At 38.0% G+C, this 25471-nt stretch overlaps 3 protein-coding genes across 6 annotated transcripts in view; 2 read left to right on the top strand and 1 right to left on the bottom strand.

Moving 5' to 3' along the window:
- The window catches only part of LOC138761214 (serine/arginine-rich splicing factor 1B-like), a 79993-nt gene extending 63272 nt beyond the window's left edge, over positions 1–16721 (bottom strand). Inside the window, exon 1 of the mRNA XM_069932976.1 lies at positions 16648–16721. The gene's annotated coding sequence lies outside the window, so the exon portion shown is untranslated. The remainder of the gene's footprint in view (positions 1–16647) is intronic.
- Positions 10537–15070, top strand: LOC138761218 (dynein light chain 2, cytoplasmic-like). Of its 3 annotated transcripts, none has more exons than XM_069932988.1 (3): positions 10537–10617; positions 11782–11923; positions 14664–15070. In XM_069932988.1, the coding sequence occupies exons 2-3, from the start codon at positions 11792–11794 to the stop codon at positions 14799–14801; spliced, it is 270 nt and encodes an 89-aa protein (XP_069789089.1). In that variant the 5' UTR covers positions 10537–10617; positions 11782–11791; the 3' UTR covers positions 14802–15070. The 3 variants fall into 3 exon arrangements, with proteins under 3 accessions (XP_069789089.1, XP_069789088.1, XP_069789090.1); XM_069932987.1 differs by having other exon boundaries at positions 10537–10621; XM_069932989.1 differs by lacking the exon at positions 10537–10617 and adding an exon at positions 11128–11253.
- Positions 16722–16855: 134 nt separating the features above from the next.
- Positions 16856–20784, top strand: LOC138761217 (dynein light chain LC6, flagellar outer arm). 2 transcript variants are annotated; one of them, XM_069932986.1, is made up of 3 exons: positions 16856–16925; positions 18006–18144; positions 20371–20784. In XM_069932986.1, the coding sequence occupies exons 2-3, from the start codon at positions 18013–18015 to the stop codon at positions 20506–20508; spliced, it is 270 nt and encodes an 89-aa protein (XP_069789087.1). In that variant the 5' UTR covers positions 16856–16925; positions 18006–18012; the 3' UTR covers positions 20509–20784. The 2 variants fall into 2 exon arrangements, with proteins under 2 accessions (XP_069789087.1, XP_069789086.1); XM_069932985.1 differs by having other exon boundaries at positions 16857–16984.
- The last annotated feature ends 4687 nt before the right edge of the window (positions 20785–25471 follow it).

Genomic DNA, 25471 nt, shown 5'->3' with positions numbered 1-25471 from the left:
CACACAAACATTACATACACGTGCATTTAGAATGAGAAGGGGGTTAAGTTTGGTTAGTTAAGTCAATAGTGATATTTAAAGTGTGATTCATGATTAAAGATAATTAAAAACAACTTTTGTTTAAGTAACCATTGGTCTTGGTGAATATCTATTGCTGCTGGGTTTTGGGGTCCTCTGGTCTCATAACAATTGGGTGAGGATACTTTATTATAAACATCAAGCAAAAATTATTACAAATGGGTAGATATCTCCAGCATTTTCATTGAGCAATTCCAGGAGGCAAGGCTGTCCAATATTTCTAGCACTGTTCATCCTGGCAATTGATCTGCTGGTGAAAGCCATTCAGTGAGATCCAGGCATAAAGAGGTTCAATGTGGGCCAGGTGGAATGCAAATCAACCTTTTTGCTGATGATGTTGTACTATATTTGACAGACCCCAGGAAGTCATTGGCCCAGGCTGAGACCACATTGGAGGATTATGGGAAGGTCTTGGAGTATAAGGTAAATCTGGACAAAAGTTGAGATAATGCCTTTGACAAATAGGGATTATAGACAATATCAACAGAGGTCTGTTTAAATGGCCGCCAGAAGGCATTATATATATGAGGATAAAAGTAGTCAAAGATTTATGCAACTTATACAAACTTAATTATCTCCCTTTGCTCCTGAAGATTGAGGACCTTGCTAGATGGAGAACTCTGCCCATAACACTGGTGGGCAGAATTAACTGTGTCAGAATGAGGGTGATGCCAAGGCTCCAGTATCTTTTTCAATCGTTATCCATTGTGTTGCCCCAGGGCTTTTTTAAGGTGCTCAAAGAATGTGACGGAAGGATCCTGTGGAATGATAAAGTGGCTAGAATCTCCATGGAAAAGTTGATGTGGGACTATAATTTGGAGGGTTTAAAATGACCTGATTTCAAAAAAACATTACTGGGCAGCCCAGGCAAGGTTCATCACCTCATTCTAAGAGGGAGGAGGTCCCCCTCATGGGCACAAATTGGACTAAATGTGATGGGTAAAAAGATAACAGGAGAGTTTATATTTAGTGGGACACTAAATTAATTTCAAAGAAAACAATTAACCCTATACTGATAGCTCCCAAAATGCCCTTGACCCCAGAACAACTTAATACCCTTGATTGTGGGTAATAAATCCTGGACATAGGGCGCCAGAAAGGAATCAGGTGCATCGAGGATTGTTACAAGCGAAAGCAGCTTATGTCATTTGAGAAGTTGAGGAACAAATACGATTGTTTAATAGAACATTCTTCTGCTATCTGCAAATAAGATCTTTCTTAAGGGAAAAATTGGGAACATCTATGACCTTCCTAGATGTAGTAACATGGAGATTCTAATTCGACAGGGGAATGTGTGTAAATTTATCTCTAAGATGCCCTCCAAAGGGAGGGCCCAAAGCCAGACTTACACAGGTCGAGGGAGAGATGGGAGTCGGACTTGGGCACAGCAATAATGAAGAGTGGTGGCAAGGCCTGTGTCTGGACAGTGTGACTGGAGTCGTCAATGCAGGTACAGATTGGTGCAATACAACATTTTGCACCAGTTGTAACTCACACCACAAAAATTACATAAATCAAAGCCAGAAATTTCAGAAAAGATTGGAACCTTTTTCCACTCCACCTGGCTATGTACAAGGGTGAGATCCTTCTGGGAGGACCTGAGGTACATTCTGAAAAAAAATACAAAAGTGGATTTTGCACAGAATCTGGAATTGTACCTTGTGGGAGGTATTGGGGACGTGAGTTTTAGATTGACCAAATACCAAATTCAGTTTGTGAAGGTCGTCTTGTCAGTAGCCAGGAAGTGTATAGCGGTTACGTAGAAGTCTAACTCCTAACTAAATACCACATGATGGAATATGGAAATGCAGAATTGCAGTCCCTAGGAGAAAATCACATACAATCTAAGGACGAAATATGACACATTCATTAGAGTGAGGCAACCCTATTTGAAATATGTGGGCACTCAGATTTGACTATCTTCCCCCCCTCTTTCAAAATATGGGTACTGTAACAATCTGTCCCAATAAGGAAACAAGAGGGAAAAAAGAAATGGGACATGATGCAGATGACGTGCTTTCATAGTTTTGCTTTTAGTTTCTTTCTTTTTTATTCATTTTTTTGTTATTTAGTCAACATGGTTGTCTTTCCTAGGTTGTGTTGTGGATCCCATTAGTACTTGTATTTATATAATTTATATGACTGCATGTATTGATCTATTGGTGCGGGGGGGGGGGGGGGGGGGAGGGGAGGAGCGTGTGGAGGGGGATAAGTACAGTCTCTGTATGTTATATGAATGCTGAAAGGGATTATATTGGTTTGAATTTTTATGAGAATCAAAAATAAAATATTCAAAAAAAAGATTTATATAAACTAAATTTTTCTCCTCTATTCAAGTATGTGAGATTTTCTTTTTCTATGTGGTATCATTTATCATTATCTTCAATAGGTCGTATTAATGCAGTTAAAATGATAATATTACCTAAGTTTTTATATCTATTTCAAGTGATTCCAGTTTTCATCCCAAAGTCTTTTTTTGTTAATATTGACTCAAAAGTTTCTGCCTTTATTTAGTATGGCCTTCCATAATTTTAGATTTTATTACTGGGCTGTTAACATTCATTATCTAACTTTTTGTTCTGACAAATTAGATCATCCATTATGGACAGATTTAGAATTGAAAGCTATGCAGGTGTATTCAGTGGCCTCTTTATTGGGTACCTCTATTTCATTTTGTTTTTCAAAGATCAAAATCTAATACTCAAACATATATTGTGAATCTGGTTCCAATTTAGGAAATGTTTTAATTTTTAAAACTTTGTTTTATCTAGTGCTATCTCTCATAATTATTATTTAGACCATCAATAATTGATCAATCTTTCTCTGTATGGAAAACCAAAGGTATTATTTATTTTGCAAATTTATTTAAGGAAGGTTGTTTAATGTCTTTTGAACAGCTGACAATTAAATATGACTTACTAAATATTCTTTTTTTTTAGATATTTACAGATTAGAAATTTCTTAAATATCATATTACCAGACTTTCCATTTATATATCCACCAGATCTAGTTGATAATATTTTTCAATTAAATCCTCTCAGAAAGGATTAATTGGAGTTATATATGATAGATTACTGAAATTACATCCAGTACTTCACAATAAGATTAAAAAGGCTTGGGAATTGGAACTTGCAAGACCCTTATCGGAGTATCTATGCGTTAAGATTCTTAAACTAGTGAATACAGCTTCAAATATGTGCCCGATGTTCATTAATCCAATTCAAAGTGGTGCATTGTGTGCACATGTCCAAAGATAAGATAGCTTTTATCTTTTCTAATACAGCAAAACCTCATTAGAACATGGTAGTTGGGGTCCAAGATTTCATATCGTGTTACAGCCGAGTGGCGGAACAGATGCATACATGTCATGATTCAGGAAGCAGGTAAACAGAATACTGTGACTCAAACCCTATAATAAGACCTTTAAGATCTTTAAACTCCACATATTAACATACACATCTTGTAAATGAGTCATAACAGACCATTTTTGAGTTTGAGGCTGTTACCCACTATTAGCCTGGCTCCTAAAATCAATGTCCACAGACACCCGCGCAATAAGCGATTCCGCAGATTAAGGAATCGTGATCTAATGAGGTTTCACTGTATTAATCCTATTTGTGATAGATGCAAATCTGATATTGCTACATTGATAACATATGTTTTGGTCTTATCCATCCTTAGAAATTTATTGGAAATACATTTTTAATATCTTTTCAACTGTATTTCAAGTGGATCTTCGACCCAATCCAATAACTGCTTTTTTTGGGGTTAGTGAACCAGACATAGGGATTTTTTTCTGTACCTGCGCAATGGGTTGTGGCCTTCTCTACATTGTTGGCTGGAAGAGCTACCCTAAAATGGAAAGACTCTAGACCTCCAAAAGTGTTTCAATGGTTCTCTCCTATTATGTCCTGTCTAAGTTTAGGAAAAAATAGATATCATATATTTGATTCATTGGTGAAATTTGAAGATACATGGTTACCTTTTATGTCTTATTTGATGTAAATGTTTTTAATGTGATTAGATGTACTCACTCTTCCAGGTGAGATATAGTCTTACCTTTGTTTTTTGATTCAAGGTATGAATCAAAAGCTACAAGATATATGTAATCCTCAAGATAAGATGCTCAAATATTTTTTGGCTAGTTTTCTTTTTTTCTATAAATAGAGTAGGTTAGGTGGTTTTTATTTTTTTTATGTCTTGTCTTCATCCAGTGCAGTGGAGGGCGGACCGAGTTTATACTGCTTGAAGTTTTATCTTGCTATATATAACACATACATACACACACGTGACAATAGTATTTTCAGTTTCATTCCCTTTTCTTCTTTGTACTGTATTTATTACAAAAACCAATAAAAAAGATTGGAAAATAAAGAAAGAAAGTTTGGAAAAACAAAGTTCTTTTTTCCAAAGAAGAATGCTGAACTGGGAAGAAATGCATGAGTTATGCAGTATCAAAGCTGATAGCAGAAAAGATGAAGCCATTTACAGGTAGAGATTTTGTGAAGAAATGCTTGATGGCATTTGTGGATATTGTTTGTCCTGAGGTAAAAATATCTAGAAGAGTCACACAGCGAATCAAAGAAAGGTCAGTGCAGATGTCAGAGGTCATGTAAAGGACAACTGCGAAAATTTCTAGTTTTTTCCATCATGCTTGATGAAAGCACAGATTTAAAAGACACTGCTCAACTTGCAGTCTTTGTTTGAGGAATAAGGTCAAGTTTTGATATTGTTGAGGAATTCATCAAGTTAATCCCTTTAAAGGACACCATCATAGGAGTAGACATTTTTGAACCATTGCAGAAAATGATGGCAGACATGAAGCTGGATCCGTCAAAGCTAGTGGGCATAACTGATGGAGCACCAGCAATGGCTGGAGAACGGCACCATTGCTTGCTCCAAAGACACATGAATGACCTTGGAGTTGCACAGAATGTAAAAAAAAATTATTGTTTCAGTATAAACAAGAGGCTCTGTGTGCAAAGTTTCTCAAACTGAAGAATGCAATGGACATTGGTAGTTCATCTGATTCTCTCTCGTGGTTTGAATCATCGTCAATCCAACAATTTTTATTGGAAGCACATGCTGAATATATAGGGACCTTGCCTACTTTTGCAATATTTGCTGGCTTCGCCATGGAACAGTGCTGGAAAAAAGTTTTTGTCCTGCATGATAAAGTAACAACATTCTTTGAAAGCAACCACGAGGATGCCTCCCATTTTTGTGATCCTGATTGGCTTTCAGGCTTGGTATTTCTGATGGATGTTACGTCTCATCTGAGCAACCTCAACTTGCAACTTCAAGGAAAAAAAATCAGCTGATCCATAAGATGTATGTGTGTATGTGTGCATTGTTGCCTTTGAGGCAAAACTTCGACTGTGGGAAAGCTACCTTAAAACATTTGAATTTTGCGCATTTGTCCAATCTCCAAAAATGCGAACCATCTAATCTAGATACTATTATGACTGTTCTCCGTGACTTGAAAAATGAGTTTTCATCTTGTTTGCCGATTTTCATTTGAATGCAAGTGACTTGAAGCTGTTTGCAACTCCATTCAGTGTGGATGTGGAAACCATACCAGAAAATTTTCAGATGGAACTTACTGAGTTGCAGTGCAGCGATCAGTTGAAATCCAAATTTAATGCAGATGATGTGTCTTTGATTGAGTTCTACAAAAAATATTTTCTTCCCTATGGGAATTATAAAAACTTGGTAGAGCATGCAGTTTGCAGTACATACATGTGTGAGCAATTGTTCTCAAAAATGAAGTACACCAAGAACCACTTGAAAACAAATGTGACTAATTCCCATTTAGATGATGTCTTTCTATTGGCATCAACAACTATGTCACCCAATATCGAAACAACAAACAAAATCAAGTTTCCCACTGATTGAGCTGCTGTCTATTTTGGAGTTGGTTATTTTGTTTTCATTATGACTCATTTTTCTTCTTCTTGACTGTTATATTTTTTATTGCATCATTTTAATGACTAACTCGTGATTTTTGGTGCATTTCCAAATTTGAATATGCCTTCCCAGATCTGAAATGTATCTTCGTAGTTTTTTGGAAGGTATACGGTTGATCTTTTTGTTTGAACTTTTTCTGTGGATTGGTTTTTGATAAATTATTGTCAATTATGTTCATATATTGTATATAACATACTTAAAGCAGAAACTATTGAAAACTTAAATTCCATAATATCTGGGTTTCAGTATTTATTTATGGTAGCATCAGTGCGGCCCGCCGTTCAACCATGGACACACCATCCGGCCGGTACGTGGTAAAAGGTTGCCTGCCCCTGGGTAAAGGGTCTGTTTTCATGCTGTTTCACTCTTGGGAGACCAAAGTAGCTACCGCTAGGTGGCAGCAGAGGGTGCAATAAGAGTTCTTAACACGATAGATGTATTTACCAGAAAAGCTGATCTTGTGATTAAAGAGATGTGTAAATATTGGATAAGCAGATAAAAAGGAAGTATTATTAATTTTAGGACTTTTAGAAAGAATAAATGACCAGCGCCAGATGAAATGAATGCCAGATTATTAATAAAAATGCAGGGGATGAAATCACAGAAGTGATAATCATTATTTTTCCTGTCATCCTGACTACAGGAATAGTGCCAAAGATTGGAAGACTGCTAATGCAATACTGTTTGGAAGAGAAGGAATAAATCAAGTAATTACAGTTGAGTTTGTTTAATTCCAATGGTGGACAAACTAATCAACAGTTAGCAAGCATTTGTCAAAGGAAGGTCATGCCTGATCAAGTGTTTAAAGGAGATAATAAGGAAAGTGGATGAGCACAATGTAATTGATGTGATCTATGTGGATTTCACTCAGGTCCCCATGATGAACTTAGCTTCTGTGTTGTCCTTACAATTTTTTTTAAGTTCTCAGTTTGACTCTTCCCAATATGCTGTGTGTTTCTATATGGGTAGAATCCATACTGCTGGTCAGGGAGCAACTCTTCAGCCAATGGGAGGAAGCAAGTGAGGAGGACCATAGCATTGACTTATCCTGTGGCAGACGGCAGGGAGAGCACTCTGTATTCACCACTAGTTCTGCTTTTGCCAAATGTACAAGATAAGCTGATGAATTTGTGGCCAAAGTTGTTCAGCAATAGCTTGAATTACATACATAGTTTTGCTCACCATCTTACAGAAAGATGCAATTGCATAGAAGAGACTCCACGAGAGGATTGAAAAATTGTATCCATTAGGTAAGACTGAATACTCAGCCAATGTGTTCTTTGAACATCGAACACTCAATGGAGAATGACAAGATGTATAAAATTATGAGGGATCTAGAAAGAATAATTTTTTTCCCTGAGTTCTCTCAGCAAAGGTGTCAAAAATCAGGGTTTTGAATTTTTGGATTAGAAATAAGTTGTGGAAGAATTTTTGCCTTGGTTTGGCAATGGTCTGGAACATTCCCTGAAAGGGTTGAAGACGTACTTTAAGTCTATGCACTCTATTTTACCTTGGTCCCTCAAATTGTATAATCCCAAATTAAGTCATCTATCCAGCATCCACAGATGTGTTGATTCTCTCCAACGAAGAGAATGAAACTCTATTCAATTTGCCAAACATTTACAACTGTAAATGTACAACATTTACTGTATCTATTCCAATAACAATGCTTTGAACTTTGCAAGGAGCTTTTCAAATTAGCATCACAACTGAATTGTTTTGATCCATGGTGATGATCTTGTGATATCAACTCTGTTTTTTTTACTCTCCATGGATGGTACATGAATAACTGAGTATTTCCAGGTTTTAAAAAGATTGAAAATTAAAAGAAAGAAAGAAAAAAAAGTAAATCACAAAAATCTGTAGACACCATGATTGAAGTAAAATCACAAAATGCTGGAGAAGCTCAGCAGGTCAAACAGTGTCCTTTATGTAGCAACGGCAAAGATATATAACCGACATTTCGGGCTACAGCCTTTCATCAAGGTATAAGAGAATGCCAGCAGGTGTCCAAACAAAAGAGTGGTGGGGAGAGGGGGTGGCAAAGGCAGGAGATGATGGGTGGAGAAAGGAGGGAGGGGACAGCAGCAATGAGTGGAGGAGGGATGGCTGGGTGGGTACGGGGGAAGAGAGGGGAGAACTGAAAAGACAAGAAAGGGGGAGGGGAAAGAAAAGTGAGCAAGGTTAGCAGAAAGCAGAGAAGCCAATGTTAATGCCATCTGGCTGGAGAGTGCCCAGATGGAAAATAGGTGGTGTTCCTACAATCTGAGGGTGGTCTGGGTACGATAGTACATAAAGCCATAGACAGACATGTGAGTTTGGGAGTGTGACTTGGAATTGAAATGGTTGGTTACTGGGAGATCTCTGTTGTTGCAGATGGAGAGGAGGTGCTCAGAAAAGCGATCTTCCAATCTGCGACCGGTCTCTCTGATGTAGGCCTATTTGGGCCCCAGGTTGTGGTGAGGGAGGAGGTGTGGGTGCAAGTGTTGCACAGGGGAAGGTGCGCAGGGTGGGGGAGATGATGGGTGGGGGAGATGATGGGTGGGGAGGGATGTGTGCATGAAGAATTGGAGAGGGAGTGGTCCCTGCAGAAGGCCGAGAGGGGAGAAGAAGGAAAAATATGTCTGGTGCTGGGATCCTGTAGTAAGTGCTGGAAATTCTGGCAGATAATGTGTTAGATGTGGAGGCTGAAGATGAGGGGGATTCTGTGTTTGTGGCATCTGGAGGCAGAGGGGGCCAGGGAAGATGAGCTGGAAATGGAGGAGATGCAGGTGAGGCCTGAGTTGATAGTGGTGGAGGGTAAGCCACATTTGTGGAAGAAGGCAGACTGGAAGACCTCATCTTGGGAACAGATGCCATGGAATCAGAAATTGAAACAAGGGAGATGGAATTCTTGCAGGGGACAGGGTGTAAGGAAGTGTAGTCTAGGTAGTTGTGGGAGTTGGAGGACTTGTAGTATATGTCGGTGGAAAGTTTGTCTTCCGAGATGGAGACAGAGAGATCCAGGAAGGGCAGAGTGTTATCGGAGATGGACCAGGTGAGTTTGAGATCAGGGTGGAAATTGGCCACGAAGTGGATGAAGTGCATGAGGCAGCCCCAATGTAGTCATCGATATACTGGAGAAAGAGTGGAGGGATCTTGTTTGTGTAGGCTTGCAGCATGGATTACTCCACAAAGCCTACAAACCATGTGGGTTCCCATGGCTACTCCTTTGATTTGGAGGAAGTGAGATGAGTTAAAGAAGTTATTTAGAGTGACAACAAGTTCTACCAGACAGAGGAGGGTGGTGGTAGAGAGTGAATGGTCAGGTCTTTGGTCCAGGAAAAAGCAAAGTGCTTTCAGACCTTCTGTGTGGGGGATAGAGGTATAAAGGGATTTGACATTCATTGTGAATATGAGGTGGTCTGGTTTGGGGAATCTGAAGGTATTGAGGAGATGGAGGGCATGTGAGGCGTTGCGGATGTAGGTGGGAGGGATTGAACCAGGAGAGAAAAGATAGAGTCAAGGTAAGGTTAAAGTAGTTTGGTGGGGCAAGAGCAGATGGAAACAATGGGCCTGCCAGGATGGTTGGGTTTGTGTATCTTGGGTAGAAGATAGAAACGGACAGTGCTGGGGTGGGAGGGAATGAGGTTGGTGGCCTTGGAGGGGAGGTGACCAGAGGTGATGTGGTTGGAGATGGTGTTGGAGACTGTGGCTTATAATGTAGTGGTGGGGTCCTATGGGAGGGGTCGATAGGAGGAGGTGCCTGAGAGCTGATAACTAGCCTCGTCAAGGTAGTGCACCAGACCAAAACAGCACTACTCTTGCCTGTGGTTTTGATAGGTAGGTTGGGATTGTTGCAGAGAGAGTGGAGGGCAGAGCTTTGAGGAGATAAGATTAGAATACAAGAGGGGAGGGGGAGTGGTAAAGCTGACATGGTTGGTCTTGGCAGCAGTTGGAAAAAAAAGGTCAAGAGTGGGCAGCTGGCCAGGAGGAGGAAGACAGCTTGAAGCAGGAGAAAGTGTCTTGGATGGGTGGGGGCGAGGTGGTGTGGTGGAGAGTCATGCTCATGGAAGTGAACCCAGAAGCGGAGGTGATGGAAGAAGTTTGACATTATGGCGTGCGCAGAATCATTGAGGTGTGGGCAGTGGGAGACGAAGGTGAGGCCTTTGTCAGATGATAATGAACAAAATCTCACAATTAAAGGGCTATTGTATTTCCATTTACAGCATAGTCCTCTAAATCATTTTTCCTGCTTGTCAATGAATGAAAACTACAACCAGTTGCTAAGATGTGTTTCTCATTAAATGTTTGCCTGTTGCATGCTGGTAAAAGCGATCTGGAGGGCCTCAACCCTTCATCAAGGTTGACCATACCTTGAGGGGAAGACAGGTAGATGGAACTTAGTCCACGGCCAGATGTATGAAATGGCAGAGCGATGCTGACGCGGCCTGCAGGGAACCAATAAGGAGGTGGGCGGTAGCTCGTGATGACACGAACCGAGTTCGTTGGGCCAGTCGCTGTGAGGGAGAGGGGCGGGTGGTTGCTTCTTTTATTGCTGCCTCTTTGGTTCAATCGCACAGATATAAACCAGCGAGTATAAAATCGATAATTTGAAAACATAACTATTTGGGGGAAAAAACGGAGAACCGAGAGGAAAGAAAACGCAAGGGTTTAATGTTAGGAGGGAGGCGACGACGGTCACAACATTGATTTGTTGTTTGAGATCTGGGGGTGGTGCTGTTCCTCCGGCCCGAATGGACGCGACCCACCCCCGCGACTTGGTTTGATTGCGGGGGGAGAAGCTGCTGGAAAGAGCCAGCGCGCCGGGCAGCATATCTGGGAAGGGAGTTGGTGTTTCTGCTCCTTGGCCAAGGGGCTGCGATCTGAAACGTGAACTCCACCAGTCTGTCCTGGCTTCACGTTGACACCATCTGGCGTTTGATTTTGTTTTAAATCAGTGGTTTTCAAACGTTTTCATTCTTCTCACATCCCACCTTAAGTAATCCTTTTCTAATCACAGAGCATCTATGGCATAGGGATTACCTAAAGTGGGATATGAGTGGAAAGAAAACGTTTGAAAACCACTGTTGTTAATGTTTTAGGCGGTGGTGTCTGATCCTTCAGTAATCCAGCGATGGATTGATGTCATGCTTGGAATGGCAGATACTCGGCTGGTTTTCCCGTGACGAGCCGAAACAAGGACAAGAGTAACACAACGGTTTCTAGGCAAATGCTCCTCCCTGCGCTTCCCTGACCATCCATTTTTGTCTCCCGTCCTTTCTTTCCTCGTAGCTCCCCTTCCTTCTGCCTTCCTCCATGTCCCTAACCTTGCACAGAATGCAATGCTTGATCTCTGGTACCAGAGATTAATATGTGTTAAATAATAGAGAAATGGTGTTAAACAATTAGCAGTAAGCATGTTTCTGAACTTAAAAGCAACGAATAATTGATAAACTATTTGGAAAAAAGGAAGTCGATCTCAAATTCAGCTTGGAATTGGATAAAATCAAATAGATTTTCTAAATTTGACACATCAATTGAGTAAGTGGAATATTACTCTGGTAGAAAATTCGAATTACATCCCAGGATTGCTGTACTTTGGTTTGGGGAAGAACGGTTGATCTGAATGCTCTGATATTTTTCTTGTTACGTAAAATTTTCATTGTGCTGCTTTGAATAATTTTACTATTATTGAACAGTCCCATTCTATATAATTTCATTTTTTTATACTTTTATATTGTTTTTCTTTGCTAGTCGGAAAAAAATGTCTGAAGGGAAATTTGTCATTCAGAATACTGACATGTCTGAAGACATGCAACAGGAAGTTACAGAGTATGCTGCTCAAGCATTGGAGAAATATTATAGGCAGCAGGACATAGCATCTTACATGAAGAGGGTGAGATTATTACAACTAAAGAGGGGTTATACTTGCACACTATGTTGACTGGCAGAGGTGTTCAAGGGTGGTAATATCCATTTTAAAGCCATGTTAATAATAGCTTCTGAATTAAGTAGGGTGTTATTCCCTACTGCAAAATTTCACCAATTGTAGATAATAACTTTAGATTTGGAGTGCATGTGATGGAAATTAGTTTAATCGAACCTGTTGTTTAGCAGAGTGAATCACAACAATCCCAATAATGGTCATTATTATTTAATTAATTCGAAGGTCTTTTCCTTATTAAAACCATAGAATAATACAGCACAGAAAATAGGCCGTTCTAGTCTGTGGTGAATTATTATTCTGCCTTGTCCCACTGACCTACTCTACGTCCATTTCCCTCCATAGCCCTCCCATCCATGTATCGGTCCAATTTTTAAAAATGTTAAAATTGAGCCTGCATTCACCACTTCAGCTGGCAGCTCATTCCACATTTCCACCCCTCTGTGTGAAGAAACTCCCCCTGAACTTCTCCCTTTACACCCTTAACTCATGTCCTCTGGTTTGTATCTCACCTAACCTCTGTGGAAAAAGCCTACTTGCATTTACTCTGCCTATACCCCTCATAATTTTGTATACTATCAAATCTCCCCTCATTCTTCTACATTCCAGAGAATAAAGTCCTAACCTGTTTAATCTTTCCCTGTAACTCAGTTCCTGAAGTTCTGGCAATATCCTAGTAAAATTTCGCTGCACTCTTTGAATCTTATTGATATTTTTGATATTTTAGGTGACCAAAACTGCACACAATACTCCAAATTTGGCCCCTCTAAAGTCTTGTACAACTTTACCATAACATCCAAATTCCTAGACTCAGTACTTTGATACATGAAGGCCAACATGCCAAAAGCTCTCTTTACAACCCTATCTTCCTATGATGCCACTTTCAGAGAATTCTGTATTCTCAGATCCCTTTGTTCCTCCACACTTCTCAGTGTTCTACCAATTACTGCGTATGTCCTACCTTGTTTTGTCCTTCCAAAAGGCAACACTCAAACTTGTCTGCATTAAATACCATCTGCCATTTTTCAGTCCATTTTTACAGCTGATCCAGATCCTCTGCAAGCTTCGAAAGCCTTCTTCACTGTCCACAATACCTCCAGTCTTTGTTTCATCTGCAAATTTCTGATCCAGTTTACCACATTATCATCCAGATCATTGATATAGATGACAAACAACAATGGTCCCAACACTGATCCCTGAGACACACCTCTAGTCACAGGCCTCAGTCTGAGAAGCAATCATCCACTACAATCCTCTGGCTTCTCCAGTATAGCCAATGTCGAATCCCGTTTACTTCCTCACCATGAATACCTTCTTGACTAACCTTCCATGCCTTACTAAATTTACAACATCCACAGCCTTTCCTTCATCAACATTCTTGGTAACCTCTGCTTCTACTTTTAAAAAAAATCATTTTGATTCCATTTAAGCTAGGTATCTATTACCATAATCTTGAGAGAGCATCAATATTTTTGGAAAAGCTTTTAAATTGTCCCATTTATTGGAATTGAAGTAGATGATAAACAGATGAAACTTGCAAACTTTATTTCCAGAGTTGTTAGAAGTAATAATCTGCTATCTATAAAGGGGGTTTAAATTGGTATCGAGTTTGCTTTCACTACAGAGCCTAATCCATGATGAAAAAGAGGATAATAGCGTACAAGCTATTGTTCTAATTCTAAATGCTTCTGTCACTGTTCATTGAGGTGTTTTATTTTAAAATGTGTTTTGCTGATAAAATCATACGACATGAAAATAAGCAATTCAACCCATAAAATCTGTGCATTGCTGTTAATCATGATAAACTACATATTCTGCTCTATTCCCATTTCCATGTGCTCTTCACCATCCACTATTTGTTTATTTCTGGAGCCTCTGCAAGCAAAATTCATCAGATAATTGTTTTTTACATAATTTTCAATCCCTTTTGTGACTTTTAACTTAACTTTTTACTGTTCTGTGCTCTCCTGTTAATCACTAAGAATAATATTATAATTTGCCTTGATTAAACTCTAAATGCCTTTTTGAGGTCCTACCATAAAGTCCTAATGAATTTTCAATTTCTATATTTTGCATTGCTCTTGTTATTCTGGCTGTTATATCAAGTCTGTTTGTTTCTCTATTTTGTTCTCTTTTTCTATTATTTTCAAATATTTAACTACATTGTTTTGAATGGAATTTCCACTAGCAATTAGCTAATTTGCTGTGTCATCTGGCAGTGCCTGAGTTTTCAGTATCTCCGTTAATATCTTAGCATCATCAAAAATTTCACTGTTTTTTCATTGATTCATACAATTACAATCTTCTGCAATTTAAGTCTCCAATGTTTGGTTATTAAAATCTGTGAAAATCAGCAATATTTGAGGCTTTGTTCTGTGCTCTTCATGGAGAATGATCAAAGTTTGAAAAGGGGGTTTATCCAACAGGTAAAATTTAAGTATTCCATACATCTATCCTCAAACAAACAGAAACCATGACATACAACATTTTTTTATTCATAACAAGATTAAGTAGATTCAAGAAAGCACAAGAAAGTACATTCTGATCCAACATGTTTATAAGATTCAAGCGAATATTTAAACATTCACTGTTTAAATATCAGTGTATTTAAATATCAGTGTATTCTTAATAACCAGTATTAGAAATATTTTCTCATTAGGATGCTCCAACATGTTCTTTTTTTTTCTTGCAGGAATTTGACACAAAGTATGATCCTGCATGGCATTGTTTTGTGGGCAGAAAGTTTGGCTGCTATGTGACTCATAAAAGTAAACATTTCATCTATTTCTACCTGGGCCAGTTAGCCATCCTACTTTTTAAATCTGCCTGAAAATGCTGAATTAATGGCTTCCAAATTGAATTGATCAAAGTTTAAAAAAAAAATAGAAAACAGTACCTTTTGCTTAAACTAATTAATTACTAAGGGAAACATGAGGAAAAATGTGCCCAATTTAATTTTGATAGATCTAAATGTTCATTCTGCCTCCCTCTTCTGTTCCCCACCCCCACCAAAGTCATTGATATCATTGATATTTTCTGCAACTTATATTTATTTTCTTTTACATTTCAACTTCAATAAACTTTTTTTTTTAAAGGTCATTTTGTTTTTGATTGTTATCCATTTGTATACAGACCTGTATTACTCTGGCTAATTTAGTTGATCATCTTGACTCATTTCTGGGAATGATTGGCAAGACAGAAATTATGTCCCTTGAAAGATAGCAGTGAGCTATGTTCTTGAACCATAGAAGTCTTCATTTTGGTGAAGGTGTTCAAGATTTTAGCAGTCAGATCCATAATTAAGATCTGGATCAGTGAAATATTCAGAAGTCTGGAAGGTTTCTAAATAGGATAATTTTCAGGAGATGATATTGTTCTTGGTACAAGAGGTTTTTTGGGGTTGTTTATGAGTAACCCTGCAAAATAGTCATTGCAGTTTGTCCATGATGGAGCTATTGTTTGCCAGTGGTGGTGGTTTAATTGTTTAAAGTCATGGATAGGGAGACAAGAGGGAAATCAAGCAGAGTCAAGCTCAAATATTGGACTAAACTTATCCAGGTAAATGATAAGACCTCACAATCTGGCTCATGCTACATAGACTGGAAAGGCTTTGGGATCTGAGGAGGTGAGTTACTCTGGTTCAGAGCCTCAGAAGCGAAGGGGGAGGAAAGAGTGGTAGTGATGGTTTCAATAGTCAGACTGACAAAAGATTCTGTGACCAAGACCGAGATTCCAGTTGGTATGTTGCCACCCAGGTACCAAGGTCAGAGAAATATCAGATCAAGTGCATGGCATTCTTATCTGGGAGAGTGATCAGCTGTTGCATCATGTAGGTACCAATGGCATGGACTTTTTTTTAGAAAAAGGAAATACACCCCTAAAGAGTGAAGTTAGGGAGGAAGTTAAAAAGAAAGACCATGAGTAATTATCTCCAGATTACAGCCTGTGCTTTCAGACAGCATATGAATAAAAGCCACCACCAGTTGCTAAAACATGATTCTTGTTCAAGTTTTTCCCACTGCATGCTGGTCCTGAACAAACAGTCTTCTTCTTGATTGAGCAGAGTGCTTGTCCATGAATTACAAACAATTGATTTGCAGGTGCAAGAGATAATCAAGAAGGGATTGAATTTAAGAGTAGGGAGGTTTTGCTGCAACTGTAAAAGGTATTGGTGCAGCTCTGGCTATAGTTGAGAAAACGTATGTAAAACGAAAGTCTGCAGACACTGTGAATGAAGTAAAAACACAATGATGGAGAAACTCAGCAGGTCAAATAATGTACTTTATATAGCAAAGATAAAGATATATAACTAATGTTTTGGGCTTGAGCCCTTCATCAAGGTATGAAGAAATGTGGGCAGTACTGATGTATAATGTAAATGAGAAAATGCATACTGGCTGGTGTATACCTCCTGGTGAAGTGGAGGTTCACCAAGTTGATTCCAGAGTATGATGGGGTTTGTCTAGGAGAAGTTGGGATTGTGTTTGGCTTTCATGTTTCAGCATCTGCAGTCTCCTGGATATCTTGCTATTCTCCTTTGTACTTTAGAGTTGACTTGCGAGACCGCTTGCGGAAGAAGTCTGTATTTTTTTTAACTCTACAAAATACAGACTTGAACAAACATTAAAGATTTATCATATGGAACAGGAAGTACTCGAAAGTATGAGCCCACTTACAGTAAAGTCACTGAATCCCTCACTTTAGGCCTGCTCTTCAATGAAGGACAACCGGTTGCTAAGACGCTTCCTCGCTCATAACGCATGCCGGTCCGGAATAAAATGCTGCGGTAAATAGCAGCAGTCTTATTGATTGAGACGACCAATGAGCGCTCCCTGCAGGCTACAAATGGCCAATAGGAAGCGGCCAGGAGGGCGCGTCTGCGGCGGCTTGGTGCTGGCTGGCGGCACGAGCAGAGTTCGTTGGGTTATTCAGCTGCAAGAGAGGAGAGGGCTGGGTGTGTTCTTATGCTCATTCACTAATACTAGTTTGCTTCAGACGCAGAGATATAAAGCAGTGAGTATGAAATCACCGTCCGGTTTAATACTAACCAGAGCAGAAATGCGTGGATAGAAAACGTGAGAGTTTGATGTTGGGAGGGAGACGACGGTCGCAGCATTGATTTGAGATCTGAGGGGGAGGTGGTGCTGTTCCTCCGGCCCGAATGGACGCGACCTGGTTTGGTTGCGGGGGAGGGGGTAGAAGGTACTGGAAAGACCCAGCGCGCCGGGCAGCATCTCTGGGAAGGGAGTTGGTGCCCAGGGGGCCTCGATGTGAAGCGTGAACCCCCCCCCCCCCGCCCAGTCTGTCCTGACTTCAAGTTGACACCGTCTGGCGTCTGTTTGACTTGGTTGTCAATGGTTTGGGGCGGTGGTGTCTGATCCTTCAGTAACCCAGCGAGGGCTTGATGTCTGCAATGGCTCGTTTTCCCGTGACGAGCCGAAACAAGGACAGAGGAACCCAACGGCCTCGAGGCAAATGCGCTTCCCTGACCATCCCTTTTTGTCTCTCGTCCTTGCTTCCCTCCCTTCTGCCTCCCTCCATGTCCCTAACCTCGCACAGCTCGAGCTCTGGCACCAGAGGTTCACCTGAGTGTTAAATCAGATTGATTGAGTTGGTGGTTCAATAAAGTAGCAGGAAGCGCGATCTATAAAATAACAAAGGTGAACGGGAGAGGGAAAATCAATCTCCAATTCATCAAGTGGCCAGTCACCAAATCCTTAGTGAAAGGGAAAACGGTTTTCTAAATTGGAATTTGGATCACGGGAATTATGAAATGAGTACAGGAATCAAATACTGTGATTTAATGTTTAAGTTTGGGGAAAGTATTGTGGGGGCGTAGTAGAAGAATCAAATACTGTGATTTGATGTTTAAGTTTGGGGAAAGTATTGTGGGGGCGTAGGATTGACCTGAACCACTTCTACTTTCTAGGAAATATTTGCATTGTACTGCTTTTATTAATTTCTCTCATTGAACAGTTTAATTCTAGCTTATTTCACTTGCTTTATACTTTTAACACTTTATTTTTCTTGTTAGTTCAAAAATGTCTGAAAGGAAAGCTGTCATTAAGAATGCTGATATGCCTGAGGACATGCAGCAGGAAGCTGTGGACTCTGCAACTCAAGCTTTGGAAAAGTACAACATTGAGAAAGACATAGCTGCTTACATCAAGAAGGTGAGAGCATTACTGCTTCAAAAGTTGGGTTAGTACACTTGTTGACTGGGTGGTATTTAACATTTACTATGACTGGTGTTCTGTTGGCCTGCAAATACAGTTTACTCTTCCAGTCACAATCGAGTCTTAACCTTTGACATAGCACATGACAAAACTCTTGAGTGGAAATATGACTGCTAAAACAGGTGGTTGTGGCTGCTGTTTGATGCACCCCCAAACTGGAATAGCAAAAACTAAACCTGGATTCTAACCTTTAACAGCCAAATTTAAAGTGCTTGTGAAATCTTAAAGCAGTTATTGTATTCCTTTCTTCATTTCCAGTGATGGTTTTTTCCTTTTTCTGGTTGTATAAGAATATTATAAACAAATTTAAATATTGACTTTTAACAGGTAGGTTGGTAATATAAATGTCAAAACAATGCCAATAATAGTTTCACAGTGAAGTAATCATAACGATTCTCTAGCAGATTTTACAAACTGTAAATAACAGAATTTTACCAACTGTGCTTTGTGCACTTTCTTGCTTAAATTTAAACCCATTGTTTAGGAGTGTATCACAATCCTACTAATGATTGTTAGAACTTTACAGTATTTGTAAAGTTTTGTCTTTATTGTATCCACTTTTTTGATAAAGTTTAATATTACATTTTGATTCCATTATTGCTAGAGACAGTACTTATAATTTTACAGCAGGTATTATTTTTAGGAAACCTCTTGAGCTGTTATATTTATAGGAATTGAAAAGGATGCTAAACAGCTGAAACTTGTTTTTTCTTTCCCCCCCCCCAGAGTTGTCACAAGTGATATTCTACTATTTATGAAGGGCTTTAAAAATTGCTAGCCAGTTTACTTTCATTGGGGAGGTCAGCCTAATCTATTATGAGCATTTTTTGGGGGGGGGGGGGGAAAGAAAGAATAGCACACAACCAATTGTTCTAATTCTAAATGTTTATTTAAGTATAAATCATGTTTCCATATCTAACATTGCATGGTAAATTACAGTACCTTAAATGTCATTTTGTAAATCTCTTTGCCCTCTATTTAGTTGCAGTTTATTGAGGTGGTGTGAAGTGTTATTATTTGGTTAAAATGATAGGACAAGGAAATGAGCCAATAAACCCATAACGTTTGTACAATGGTGCATGATGTATTATTTGCAGTGTTCTGTTCCCATCTGCCAATTGCTATTCAGCTTTCTGCATTTGTCATCTACTATTTGACCTTAGATTTGTGGAGTTTCTCCAAATTTAATTCCCAGGAAAATGTGCAGTTTAGCTACTTGTTTCACATAATTTTCAATCCCTTTTGTAATTTCTATCTTCAACTTAAATGTGATTATAGTATGCTGCAATCTTAACTATTTGCCTTGATTAAACCCTGAATGATGCATTGACTTTTTGAGGTCCTACCAAAACATTCTAATTATATTTCCATTACTATAGTTCACATTGCTCTTTATTTTGGACTTTATATCCAAAGTTTCTTTTGAAGAAGTAAATGGCCTATCTGCTGAGTCATCTGGCAGTTCCATGATTTGTAGTTCCTTCATCGCTTTCCCCTTGGTTCATAAATCCAAATAATTGTCAGCTTCTGCAAATGAAGTCTCCAATTTTTAGTTTGTAATATTAAAAAATCTGAAAATTGGCAATATTTGGTGCTAGTGGGACATGATTTGAATTTCAAAGAGGGGAAGTTCTAGCTATCCTCCAGCAACAAAAAAAATGACAATGTATGCTTTTCTATTTGTAACTCAATTAAGTTGTGATTCAACAAAGTTCAAAGTGATATTTTTCAGGAAAAAATAAGAATACTTTATACACTTTAACAGCTTAGGTAGACTTTTTCAAATGTAGTTAGTTGAAACAAGATCATTATAATGTTTGTATACAAGTTTTTCAACAAAGCCAGTCTAATAATTCACAATAATACTAAAGTCACTAGATCCAAACAAATAATTGTGGATATCTGCATTTATATTTAAAAAAAAAAAAAAAAATTCATTTTGCAGTCTCTGGGCAATATTGTACAAAGGCAGTTTTTTTCATGAACTTGCCTATTTGCTCAACTGTGTGTTATTTGATTTGCATTGTCAGTTGTAGTTGACTCAGTTTTGCAAATGGGTTGTATGAGAAAATATTCTGGTTTATTGAATATTTAAACATTCACTATATTATCAGTGTATTCTCACTCCTTCAGAAGTTTCAATATGCTCTTTCTTTCCTGCAGGAATTTGACAAAAAGTACAATCCCACATGGCATTGTATTGTGGGCAGAAACTTTGGCAGCTATGTGACTCATGAAACAAAACATTTCATCTATTTCTACCTGGGCCAGGTAGCCATCCTCCTTTTTAAATCCGGCTGAAGATGATGAATAAATGGCTTCCAAGTTAAGTTGATAGTTTTAAAAAAAAAAGACTCTTTCAACTAAAGAAAAGTGTGTCTTTCTGTTTTGACTAATTACAAAGGGAAACACATGGAAGAATGTGTCCTCTAATTTCTGGCATAGTGGATCTAAATTTTCAATCTGATTTTTTTTTTTTCACCACCCACCCCAATTCAACGATGACTCATGAATTTTTCTGTGACTTGTATTTATTTTTTTCAACAATTCCACTTCAATAAACCTGTTTTGATATCATTTTGTTTTTGTCTGTTTTCTATTTGCATGTATTATGCTGGCTGGTTTAGTTGATTACCTTTATTAAATTTATTAGGATGTGCACATCATTGGCAAGATCAGAAGTTATTCTCCTTCAATGACTGGTGAGCTATTTTCCTGAACCACAGCTGTCTTCTTTCTGTTTAGTGTTTAAAATTTCAGTGGCAAGATCCTTAATTAAAATCCAGCACTAATAGACCAGTGAAACATTTAGAAGTCTGGAAGGTTTCTGAATTGGAGAACTTGCAGGTGATGGTATTATCCTTGGCACTAGAGTCTAATAGGTTTTGATGTTTTAAGCAATTGTGTAGAGTAGCTAAAATGTAGCCCATCGAGGAACTGTACTCATCTAGGCAAATTATGTCTCAGTCCTGGCTCATTCCTTGTAATTGGGCAAGGCTTTGGAATTTACTTTGCATCTGACACAAACTTAGTGTTTGTGACTTCAATGCCATGGAAATGTGGGGAGACTCACTCATTAGATCTAGTTATTATCTGGCCATTTTCATGTAAATATTATTTGTCACTTTGCCAATGTCAATGTTGACTCAGTGTTGTTGAGGCAATTCATATCCAAGCATTTTCTGAGTAATGAATGGAATTGCTGATGGTGCAAAGATTGGCAAACATCCTGGCATCTGACCTTGTGGAAGGAAGGTCATTGAAGCCAGCATTATTGATTTCCAACAATCAAAACCAGGGCTCCTTGATTGCATATATCATCATTCCTGATGATCCATCATTTATCACTGTCCGTATATAACGGTGGTTCATAGCCTGAGATGAACCAAGGCAGTTACTCAAGTATAACTGGAGAGTAGGTTATTGGTAAGTGCAACTTGATGGCAATGTCTGACTACTTCAATCCTTTTGAGAGTATACTGATTGGATTTGTCCCACATTTTCTGGACTGGCTTCAGTGCTGAGAATGTTCTTGGGAGGAATCTGAGATGGATCCTACATTCTTTTCTGGATGAAAGTGGTTACACATGCTTCAATCTCTTGGCATTTGTGTGCAGGTATGTCATCTCCCATTCATGACTTGGCAGAGCTGCAAAGTTTTTAAAATTAAAAAAAAAAAAATTTTTCACACTATGAACCATTCTGACCAAAATACACACAAACATTTCTCTCTTGAATATACACAGTGTCATTTTCTCCCCTTCCCCCCCTCCTTCACCCCCCACCCCCCACCCACTCAACGGTCAACATATGATACATTAAACAATGTCATCACACAATGAAAATAAACAAGAAAATCTACTTTTACATACTGGGTCAGTTCATGTCGTCGTCTTCTGTCATTTTAGGCGGTGGAGGTCCGCGGTAGGACTTCTGTTGTGTTCCATGTACAGTTCCCAAATTTGTTCGAATACTGTATTTCTTAAATGTTTTCCAATGGAATACATTTATTCATTTCTATGTACCATTGCTGTATTCTCAGGCTATCTTCTGATTTCCAGGTTGAGATAATACATTTTTTTGCTACAGCTAAGGCTATCATAATAAATTTTTTTCGTGTTCCATCCAAATCGAGTCCAAGTTTTTACTACTTGTATTACTTAGAAGAAAGATCTCTGGATTTTTTGGTATGTTGCTTTTTGTGATTTTATTTAATACCTGATTTAGATCTTTCCAAAACTTTTCACTTTCTCACATGCCCAAATTGCATGTACTGTTGTTCTCGTTTCCTCCTTGCAGCAAAAACATCTATCTGAATCTGTTGGGTCCCATTTATTTAACTTTTAAGGCGTGGTGTATAGCCTGTGTAACCAATTATATTGTATCATGTGTAACCTCGTGTTTATTGATTTCTCATAGTTCCGGAGCATAGCTTTTCCCATGTTTCATTCTTTTTTTTTTAAAATTTTTTATTTTTCACACCATAAATCACAATAGCTATGATATACACTTTTTCTTTTCCACACATTTACAGTGACTTTTTTCTCCCTCCCTCCTCCCAAGCCACCCCCCCACCCCCCCCCTCTCATCCATTTTGCATTAATTCAGTTAGACAATGTTGTCATTCAACAAAAATACACCAGAAATTCTACTGAGTCCATTCTTTTCTTCTCCTTCCATCAACTTAGGTAATGTTTGTTCCCGGTAGGTTTTCGCTATTGTATTTAATGTAAGGCTCCCATACTTGTTCGAATATTTCAATATTATTTCTTAAACTATATGTTATTTTTTCTAATGGAATACATTTATTCATTTCTATATACCATTGTTGTATTTTCAAATTATCTTCCAATTTCCAGGTTGACATAATACATTTTTTTGCTAGGGCTATCTTGACAAATCTTTTTTGTGCATCTTCCAAGTCAATTCCAAATTCTTTATTTTTTATGTTACTTAGGAGAAAGATCTCTGGATTCTTTGGTATATTGTTTTCTGTTATTTTATTTAATATCTGATTGAGATCATCCCAAAATTTTTCTACTCTCTCACATGTCCAGATTGCATGAATTGTTGTTCCCCTTTCTTTTTTACATCGAAAACATCTATCAGATACTGTTGGGTCCCATTTATTTAACTTTTGCGGTGTAATGTATAGTCTGTGTAACCAATTATATTGTATCATACGCAGCCTCGTATTTATTGTATTTCTCATCGTTCCAGAGCATAACTTCTCCCATGTTTCCTTTTTTATCTTTATATTTAAATCTTGTTCCCATTTTTGTTTAGTTTTACCATTTGTTTCCTCATTCTCCTTTTCTTGCAGTTTAATATACATATTTTTTATAAATCTTTTGATTAACATTGTATCTGTAATCACATATTCAAGGTTACTTCCCTCTGGTAAACTCAAGTTGCTTCCTAATTTATCTTTCAAGTAGGATCTCAGTTGGTAATATGCCAGCGCTGTATCTCCAGTTATATTGTACTTATCTCTCATTTGTTCAAAGGATAAGAATCTACTTCCTGAAAAACAATTTTCTATTCTTTTAATCCCTTTTTTTTCCCATTTTCTAAAGGCAAGGTTGTCTATTGTAAAAGGGAGTAGCTTATTTTGCGTCAATATTAGTTTTGGTATTTGGTAATTTATTTTATTTCTTTCTACTTGAATCTTCTTCCATATATTGAGGAGATGGTGTAATACTGGAGAAGTTCTATGTTGTACCAATTTTTCGTCCCATTTATATAATATGTGTTCAGGTATCTTTTCCCCTATTTTATCTAATTCTAGTCTCGTCCAGTCTGGTTTTTCCCTTGTTTGATAAAAATCTGATAGGTACCTTAATTGTGCGGCTCTATAATAATTTTTGAAGTTTGGCAATTGTAAGCCTCCTTGTTTATACCATTCTGTTAATTTATCTAGTGCTATCCTCGGTTTCCCCCTCTCCATAAAAATCTCCTTATTATTTTCTTTAACTCTTTGAAGAATTTTTCTGTCAGTTGTATTGGCAATGCCTGAAATAAGTATAGTATCCTTGGAAAAATGTTCATTTTAATACAGTTTATCCTTCCTATCAGTGTTAGTGGTAGCTCTTTCCAATGCTCTAAATCGTCCTGTAATTTTTTCATTAGTGGATTGTAATTGAGTTTATATAATTGGCCTAGATTTTTGTTTATTTGCACACCTAGGTATCTTATTGCCTGCGTTTGCCATCTGAATGGGGATTCCTCCTTAAATTTTGAGAAATCCGCGTTATTCATAGGCATTGCTTCACTTTTATTTACGTTTATCTTGTATCCCGACACTTCTCCATATTCCTTCAATTTCTTATATAGTTCTTTTATTGATAGTTCTGGTTCTGTTAAGTACACTATCACATCATCCGCAAACAGACTGATTTTATATTCCCTGTCTTTTATTTTTATTCCTTTTATATTATTATCTCTTCTTATCGATTCTGCTAGTGGTTCTATAGCTAGTGCAAACAATAATGGTGATAGTGGGCATCCCTGCCGCGTTGACCTGCTTAAGTTAAATTGCTTTGATACATGTCCATTTACTGTCACTTTCGCTAACGGTCCCTTATATAATGCTTTAATCCAATTAATATACTTCTCCGGTAAACTGAATTTTTGCAATACTTTGAACAAGTAATTCCATTCTACTCTGTCGAAGGCCTTCTCTGCGTCTAAAGCAACTGCTACTGCCGGTGCTTTATTTCCTTCTACTGCATGAATTAAGTTAATAAATTTACAAATATTGTCTGTTGTGCGTCTTTTTTTGATAAATCCAGTTTGGTCTAAATTTACCATTTTCGGTACCTGTTCTGCTAATCTGTTCGCTAATAGTTTAGCTATTATCTTATAATCTGTGTTTAGCAGAGATATTGGTCTATATGACGCTGGTGAGAGTGGATCTTTCCCTTGTTTTAGTATCACTGTAATTATTGCTGTTTTACATGAATCTGGTAAGTTTTGTGTCTCATCAATCTGGTTGATTACATCCAGGAGGGGCGGTATTATTAGGTCTTTAAATGTTTTGTAGAATTCTATTGGGAGTCCATCCTCTCCTGGTGTCTTATTATTTGGTAAATTTTTTATTATCTCTTGTATTTCTACTGTTCCAAATGGTTCTGTTAATTTATTTTGTTCCTCTATTTGTAGTTTTGGTAGTTCAATTTTAGTCAAAAATTCATCTATTTTCCCTTCTTTCCCTTCGTTTTCGGTTCGGTATAATTGTTCATAGAATTCTCTGAAGTTTTCCTTA

Source organism: Narcine bancroftii, chromosome 4, assembly GCF_036971445.1.
Source record: "Narcine bancroftii isolate sNarBan1 chromosome 4, sNarBan1.hap1, whole genome shotgun sequence".
Lineage (NCBI taxonomy): Eukaryota > Metazoa > Chordata > Chondrichthyes > Torpediniformes > Narcinidae > Narcine > Narcine bancroftii.
This window is presented reverse-complemented; position numbering and strand designations above follow the sequence as displayed.

Excerpts from the sequence above, each read along its gene's own strand:
- LOC138761217 (XM_069932986.1), top strand. The coding sequence starts at position 18,013 with ATGTCTGAAAGGAAAGCTGTCATTAAGAATGCTGATATGCCTGAGGAC. Across the intron at positions 18,145-20,370 it reads TAGCTGCTTACATCAAGAAG|GAATTTGACAAAAAGTACAA; the intron begins GTGAGAGCATTA and ends TCTTTCCTGCAG.
- LOC138761218 (XM_069932988.1), top strand. The coding sequence starts at position 11,792 with ATGTCTGAAGGGAAATTTGTCATTCAGAATACTGACATGTCTGAAGAC. Across the intron at positions 11,924-14,663 it reads TAGCATCTTACATGAAGAGG|GAATTTGACACAAAGTATGA; the intron begins GTGAGATTATTA and ends TTTTTCTTGCAG.